This window comes from Lutra lutra, chromosome 6 (assembly GCF_902655055.1).
Source record: "Lutra lutra chromosome 6, mLutLut1.2, whole genome shotgun sequence".
NCBI lineage: Eukaryota > Metazoa > Chordata > Mammalia > Carnivora > Mustelidae > Lutra > Lutra lutra.
Genome location: NC_062283.1, coordinates 99,602,878 through 99,610,789, shown reverse-complemented (window position 1 = coordinate 99,610,789; position 7,912 = coordinate 99,602,878). Strand labels below are relative to the sequence as shown.

Genomic DNA, 7,912 nt, shown 5'->3' with positions numbered 1-7,912 from the left:
TCCAGAGTAGTCGTCCCAATAATAACGTGGGAGAAGCAGGCGCCGCGGTCGCTCTCAATGCTTCCCCAGGAGCAGAGAAAAAAGGGCCGCTCGAAGGTCCCCCCCGTTCTTGAGGTGGACACAAAACCCTTTACAAAATTCCTTTTGAGCTACAGGCTTCCGCGCCAGTTGCCCTGGAAGAACCAGGATTTTCAAACGGGCCGCGTCGGAGGCGGGACACACGGTCACAACGCCAGCACAGGGAGGGCCAGGCGCTGACCAGGCCGGCCGCCACCAGAGGGTCGTCGCCGCAGGGATGACGTAAAAGGCGTCGCGCCAAGAGTGACGTGAGGCGTAGACCCACGACGGGCTGCGCCTGTCACACCCGCGGCTTGTTGCGGAGGAGGAGCGGGCGCCATGGCGGTTTTGCTGGAGACAACTTTGGGCGACGTCGTCATCGATCTGTACACTGAGGAGCGGCCGCGCGGTGAGACCCGGGCCCCGGTCCGGTCTGGCCGTGGCCCCGATCTCCTTTCCTCACTGTCTCTTCGCTGCCCGGTCCCCTTGACTGGGTTCAAGCTTCTGGGCTACTGGTGCCCACGACAGGGCTATTTTATTAGCGGGCCGTGGTTCGAAGAAAAGTTTTTGTGACGAGCAGCCTCTCTCCTGTATTTAGGGCGAGCCGATCGGGTGGCGGGTGCTTGTGGCATTAAATGCCTGTGATGTGTGCTTGTGTGTGTGGGGGGAGAGGGGTGGAAATGCAGGCTGCATATACCATGCGCATAGCTTTTGTGGCTATTTACTGAGTTTTACTCGTGAGAGGAACACAACCTGGATTCCTTGGTGTGTAATCAGTAATTCCTGATGGAAGCGGGAAGGATGCTGTTTGGAGCAGTGAGTGTGAGCATCCCCCCTGGGTGGAGGAAGGGCTGTCCGGAGATGTGCTCGGAGCCCTAGCAAACACTCATCGTTTGCTGTGCGAGACTGTGCCAAGCTCTGGGATAGGCATCTTGTCCTTGACGGTCTAATTTTCTACTGGGAGAAATAGACCTGGGAGCCCCTTTAAGTGTTGTATGTCCATTGTAAGTGTTGTAGTTGAAGAATGTAAGTTGCTATGGAAACCAGTGGAGGGAGTAATTCTTCCCCGTTGGGGGCGGGGAGAAGCAAAGCAAGCCAAGAAAGTAGAACACTTGAACTAGCTCTTTCAAAGATGAGTGGGAATGAGGGTGGTTTTTTTGTTTGTTCGGTTTTTTTGTTTGTTTGTTTGTTTGCTTGTTTAGTTTGCTTGGAATTTTCTGGAAACAGCAAGTAGTTTGGTATGGCTTGAAGGAATGATACATGAGGTGGAATGGCAAAGTATGAGTCTGGTTGTATAAATTATGTTGGTTAGGTCAGATGTGAATAGCCTTGTGTGCCCTACTGATGGCTAGCATCTTTGAAGGTTTTAAAAGCAGGATTGAGGCATGGTAAATATGTTCTAGAAAGATGACAGGCAACAGTGTGGAGACGGTGTCAGAGCTGGGAGAAACTAGAGGCCACAGAGATTAGTTACAATCAGGATCCTGTCCCCCTGGCATGTAGTCTGTCAAAGAGGATGAAACAGTACATACAGTGTTCTTCTGCCATATTACACTCTGTCCCACACTGAGTTGTACCCCCAACCCCCAACACTACATGCTCAATTATACTTCCATGCCTTTCTCGTACTGTTGCTTCTACTTCCATGTTTCTTTCTACTGTTGTCCTTTTGGCAAACTTCCTGCTTATCAAGCATGATTTCTTCTGTGAAGCTCTCCCTTATCCCTGGGCAGAATTAGGTATGTTTCTTCTGCTCTGAGATCTTTTAAAACAGCATGTAACACATTTTGTTATATCATTTACCTGTTATCCTGGAATCGTTTGCAAATCTTGTCTCCCCTCAAGAATGTAAACTCCAAGAGAGCAGGGACTATGCCTTCCTTCCTTGTCTTTCTATGCTAAGCTCCTGGTGCAGTGCCTGCCACTTTGCACACACTAAAGGCTCATTACATGATTGATTAATGTATATAAATGTGTTTATAAGTTAGGATTCTCAGTGCAGATGATAGAAACTCAAACTGGCTTAAACAAAGAAAATAATTGAGTGCCTTCTGTTACTGAGGTAAGCTTGGCTTTAAGAATGGTGGGATCCAGGGATTCAAAGGATATTAGAGGCAATTGTATTTTTCATCTCTTGGTTTTCCTTTCCTTTGAATTTGTTTGATACTCTCTTCATGTGGGACAGCATCTGAGGAACTAAAGGGGAGGTAGGGTTATCCTACCTAGTTAACACAGACAGAATAGACAAACAGCGATTCTTTAAAGATAGTTTGGAAGACTAAAAACATAAGCCCACCCCATTTGTATGTATTTGTAAGCCTGTGACTGGATATTTACTTACATGTATAACTACTTACCACTTTATAGTAAATATATCCAGACTTAATTTTCTTCCTCTTTCCCTCCCTCTCTCCCTTCCATTTCTTTCCTTTTTTTTACTTTTTATTATAGAAAACTTATATACAGAAGAAGAAAGAGTCTTGAAAATGAGCCCTCCTGTGCCAATGACCAGTTAATGAACTTGTCAACACATAACCAATATTGTTTCATTTATACTGGATTTTTTGGGAATAAATCCATTACATGGGACTTATTTAATCTGCGATTACTTCAGTTTGTATTTCTAAAAAGTGATAAAAAAAAATAACCACAAGTGGCTCAGTTGGTTAAGTGACTGCCTTCGGCTCTTGGGATCGAGTCCTGCATCAGGCTCCCTGCTCAGCAGGGAGTCTGCTTCTCCCTCTGACCCTCCACCTTCTCATGCTCTCTCTCTCTCTCTCAAATAAATAAATAAAATCTTTAAAAAAAATAACCACAAATCATTATCACATCTGAAAAAATTGGCAATAATTTTTTGGTATCATTCATATTTCCCTTTGTCTCATAAGTGTTTAAAAAATACTTGGTAATTTAAGGACCCAAACAAGGTTCATTTATTATATTGGCTGATATAGCTCTTAAATATCTTTTGATCTATAGAACTCCCCCTTGCCTTTTTTTAAAAAAAAAACCTGTTTGAGTTTAGTTGGCACATAATGTTACATTAGTTTCGGGTGTAAGATAGTAATTCAATTTCTCTATACATTATGCTCTGGTTACCACCCCTTTTGCCTATTTTTAAAAACTTTATTTTTTAGAGCAATTTAAGGTTCATAGCAAAGCTGAGGGGAAGATATGTAGAGAGATTTCCTGTATACCCCCTATTGCCACGTATGTGCAGCCTCCCCCAATTTCAATACCCCCCACCAGAGTGTACCTTTGTTGTACATTTGTATTATTTGTACTGTGTAACACTGTACACACATTACAGTGGTATATTTGATGAACCTATGCTGACATGTCATAACCCATAGTTTACATTGAGGTACACTCCAGGTGTTGTACATTCTATGGGTTTGGACAAATATATAATGCATATATCCACCATTACAGTATCATACAGAAAAATCATGCTCTCCCTATTTATTTGCACATCTCTCCGCATCTCCTGGCAACCAGTGATCTTTTACCATATCCATAGATTTGTTTTTTCCAGAATGTTACATGAATGGAATCATACAGTATGTAGTCTTTACAGATTGGTTTCTTTCAATTTGTAATATACATTTAAGGTTCTTTCATGTCTTTTCATGGCTTGATAGCTCATTTCTTTTTTGTAGCAAATAATAATATTCCATTTTCTGGATGTACCACATATTATTTATTCAGTCACCTGCTGAAGGACATCTTGGTTGTTTCCATATTTTGGCAATTGTGAACAAATCCGCTGTAAACATGTGTGCAGGTTTTTGTGTGAAAATACATTTTCATTTTCTTTGAGTAAATACCAAGAAGTGTATTTGCTAGATTGCTAAATTGTATGGTAAGATTGTGTTCAGTTTTGTAAGAAACTGCCAAGATCTAAGAATGGATAAGGAAGTTGTGGTCCATGTACACTATGGAGTATTATGCCTCCATCAGAAAGGATGAATCCCCAACTTTTGTATCAACATGGACGGGACTGGAAGAGATTATACTGAGTGAAATAAGTCAAGCAGAGAGAGTCAATTATCATATGGTTTCACTTATTTGCGGAGCATAACAGATAACACGGAGTACATGGGGAGATGGAGAGGAGAAGGGAGTTGAGGGAAATTGGAAGGGGAGATGAACCATGAAAGACTATAGACTCTGAAAAACAATCTGAGGGTTTTGAAGGGGCGGGGGTTGGGAGGTTGGGGGAGCCAGGTGGTGGGTATTATGGAGGGCACGTATTGCATGGAGCACTGGGTGTGGTGCAAAACCAATGAATTCTGTTACGCTGAAAAGAAAAAAAGAAAAGAAAAACTGCCAAGATCTATATGTTATATTGGTTGATATCTTTTTTTTTTTTTAAAGATTTTATATATTTATTTGACAGAGATCACAAGTAGGCAGAGAAGCAGGCAGAGGGAGATAGGAGGAAGCAGACTCTCTGCTGAGCAGAGAGCCCGATGCGGGGCTCGATCCCAGGACCCTGGGATCATGACCTGAGCCGAAGGCAGAGGCTTTAACCCACTGAGCCACCCAGGCGCCCCTGGTTGATATCTTTTAATCTATAGGTTCTTCCCCACCCCACCCCCATTTTTCCCTTAACAACTTCACTTTTTTAAAGAGTTTATTTATTTATTTATTTATTTGAGAGAGAGAAAAAGAGAGAGAATGAGCAGGAGAGGAGCAGAGGGAAAAGGACAAGCAGACTCTGAGTGGAGCCATCACAGGGCTCAATCCCAGGACCCTGAGATCATGACCTGAGCTGAAATAGAGTCAGAGGCTTAACTGACTGAGCCACCCAAGCACTTCCACCTTAACAATTTTTTGAGAAGGAATCTGAGTAATTTATTTTATAGAATTTCCCTCATTTTGGATTTGACTGATTTTATCCTTGTTGTATATTTAAATGTATTTTTATCTATTCTGTTTCTCATAATGGCCACTTAAATCTAGTCTTGATAAAGTACAGGTTTAATGTTTTTGGCAAGAATATTTTCACATAAGGTCTTTTGCACTTCAGCTGCATCACATTCAGGAAGCACTTCATGTCTGGTTGGTTCTTCCTGTGAAGTTAAAATTGGTTGGTGGGTTCAGGCTTGTCACCTGTCGTGTCTGTTGCAGTGTCCCCATTAGCTTTTCATCTAAACATTTTGGCAGCCATTGATGATCACTGCCTAGATCCATTATTTTTATTTTCTAGTTAAAGAACTACTTTTTTGTATTAAACAGTAATCCCAGAAATGTATTTTTCTAGGCAAACAATAAAAATCCTGATACTCAAGCACTTTCCATCCCATGGGCCCATCTTGCCCTGCTGGTCTATTTACACTCTCTCACTTTGTATTACCAGTGTTACAGAGCTTAGACTGGTCTTTTGGACCCTTTGAAAAACATTTATATTTGCACATCCAGACTTATTCCTACTGTCTTCCCAACTTGAAATGCTCACTCTCTACTCTTTGCTTGTCTAGTTCTCTTAATGCCCACCTTAAGCCTCTTCTTTTTTAAGATTTTTATATATTTATTTGACAGACAGAGATCACAAGTAGGCAGAGAGGCAGGCAGAGAGGGAGAGGGGGAAGCAGACTCCCCACTGAGCAGAGAGCCTGATGCGGGGCTCGATCCCAGGACCCTGAGATCATGACCTGAGCCGAAGGCAGAGGCTCAACCCACTGAGCCACCCAGGTGCCGCTTCTTTTTTTTTTTTTTTTTTTTTTAAGATTTTTATTTATTTGTCAGAGAGAGAGGAGAGCGAGCGAGCACAGGCAGACAGAATGGTAGGCAGAGGCAGAGGGAGAAGCAGGCTCCCTGCCAAGCAAGGAGCCGGATGTGGGACTCGATCCCAGAACGCTGGGATCATGACCTGAGCCGAAGGCAGCTGCTTAACCAACTGAGCCACCCAGGCGTCCCCCAGGTGCCGCTTCTTATTAATTGTTATTAATTAAGGTCTTCTAATTTCCCTGGCCAGAAACAATCTCTTTTGAACTCTTGTGGCTTTTTAAAAACCACTTTTTACCATTTTATTATATAAATGGCACAGATGGTATTAGATATATCTGGTATTGTAACTATTTTTTCTTGGGTGTAAGGACTCTGGATAGCCTCATAGGTCTTTCTGTCTGATTTCTAGCTTAGTGTTTGGAGAGTTTGTTAGTGTACAGCTAGACTATGAATTTCTTGAGGGGAGGGACTATGGTTTAATGGCATTTGTGATAGCAGTGCCAAGCACCTAGAAGAGACTCTGTAAATATTTATTGAGTAATGAGTGCATTTATATGAGAAAGCTGCTACATGATAAGTATATGGATTTTTGTGAGGAGCTATTTAGTCATTTAAGAAATTGGTCTCAGATACTTGATTTTCTCTAGTTTATATAATTTGTACCCCCTTTCAGATACTCAGATTCTTTTCCATCATAGTATCCTCTTTGGGTTTTTTTTTTTCTCTTGCAGAACTAATCCATTAATAAATGGTTGCCTATCCCAAATACTTATCAGTTTATTGCATTAGTTCAGATGCCCAAGAAGTCCTAAGAAAAAGAGCATAAAAAGATAAATATGTTGAAATATAAAACTTATTGCCTTTTTGTACACTTACACCTTTTTTATGATTTAGGATATTTGACCATTGGGGGTGTTTGGTTGATAATTTAGAAATTAAATTATGCCAACTATGCATTTACTTGGTTTAAAATGTTTTTGTGGGGGCGCCTGGGTGGCTCAGTGGGTTAAGCCGCTGCCTTCGGCTCAGGTCATGATCTCAGGGTCCTGGGATCGAGTCCCGCATCGGGCTCTCTGCTCAGCAGGGAGCCTGCTCCCTCCTCTCTCTCCACCTGCCTCTCTCTCTACTTGTGATCTCTCTCTGTCAAATAAATAAATAAAATCTTTAAAAAAAAATGCTTTTGTGAACAACTATGATAAATTTACTATTTACTTCTCTTTCAGCCTGCTTGAATTTCCTGAAGTTGTGCAAAATAAAGTATTATAATTATTGTCTTATTCATAATGTACAGGTGAGTTGGTGGATATTAGTCATGTCCTATATTATTGGAACCATTTAGCAAACTCTGTGAATTAACTAAATATCCTATTTATTATAGAGGGATTTTATCATACAAACTGGTGATCCTACAGGGACTGGTCGTGGAGGAGAGTCTGTTTTTGGGTGAGTTCTTTTATTTTTAAAAGAGAAAAAGTAGAATTGCCTCAACAGTGTTATCTAACATATTTCAATCTGCATTTTAAAATACAGTTCAGGGGCACCTGGGTGGCTCAGTGGGTTAAAGCCTCTGCCTTCGGCTCAGGTCATGATCCCAGGGTCCTGGGATCGAGCCCCGCATTGGGCTCTCTGCTTGGCCAGGAGCCTGCTTCTCTTCCTCTCTCTCTGCCTGTCTCTCTGCCTACTTGTGATTTCTGTCTGTCAAATAAATTAATAAAAAAAAAATTAAAAAAAAAAAATAAAGTACAGTTCAAATACAGATTTTTTTTCAGTCTCCCTAAATGTCTATAACAACAACAACAAAAAAGTATTTTAATCATAGTGGCATTCCTAAAAAGAAATGGTAATCCTACTTGTTACTAGTACTTTGCATTTCATGTTGAGAGTACTTATATTTTATAACTTTATTATATGTATTTTCAGTCAACTGTATGGTGATCAAGCAAGCTTTTTCGAGGCTGAAAAAGTGCCAAGAATTAAGCACAAGAAGAAAGGCACCGTGTCCATGGTGAACAATGGCAGTGATCAACATGGATCTCAGGTTAGGAAATGAGTAAGAAGATGAGTTTTTAATATTTTTATGATTTTTTTTTTATGTAGAGAATATTTTTTTAAAGATTTTATT

General features: G+C 41.1%; 1 protein-coding gene across 1 annotated transcript in view; it reads left to right on the top strand.

Moving 5' to 3' along the window:
- The first annotated feature begins 348 nt into the window (after positions 1–348).
- The window catches only part of PPIL4 (peptidylprolyl isomerase like 4), a 35,773-nt gene continuing 28,209 nt past the window's right edge, over positions 349–7,912 (top strand). Inside the window, exons 1-4 of the mRNA XM_047732165.1 lie at positions 349–466; positions 7,014–7,081; positions 7,169–7,233; positions 7,711–7,828. Of these exons, the coding sequence (XP_047588121.1) occupies positions 397–466; positions 7,014–7,081; positions 7,169–7,233; positions 7,711–7,828 (321 nt within the window). The 5' untranslated portion in view covers positions 349–396. The remainder of the gene's footprint in view (positions 467–7,013; positions 7,082–7,168; positions 7,234–7,710; positions 7,829–7,912) is intronic.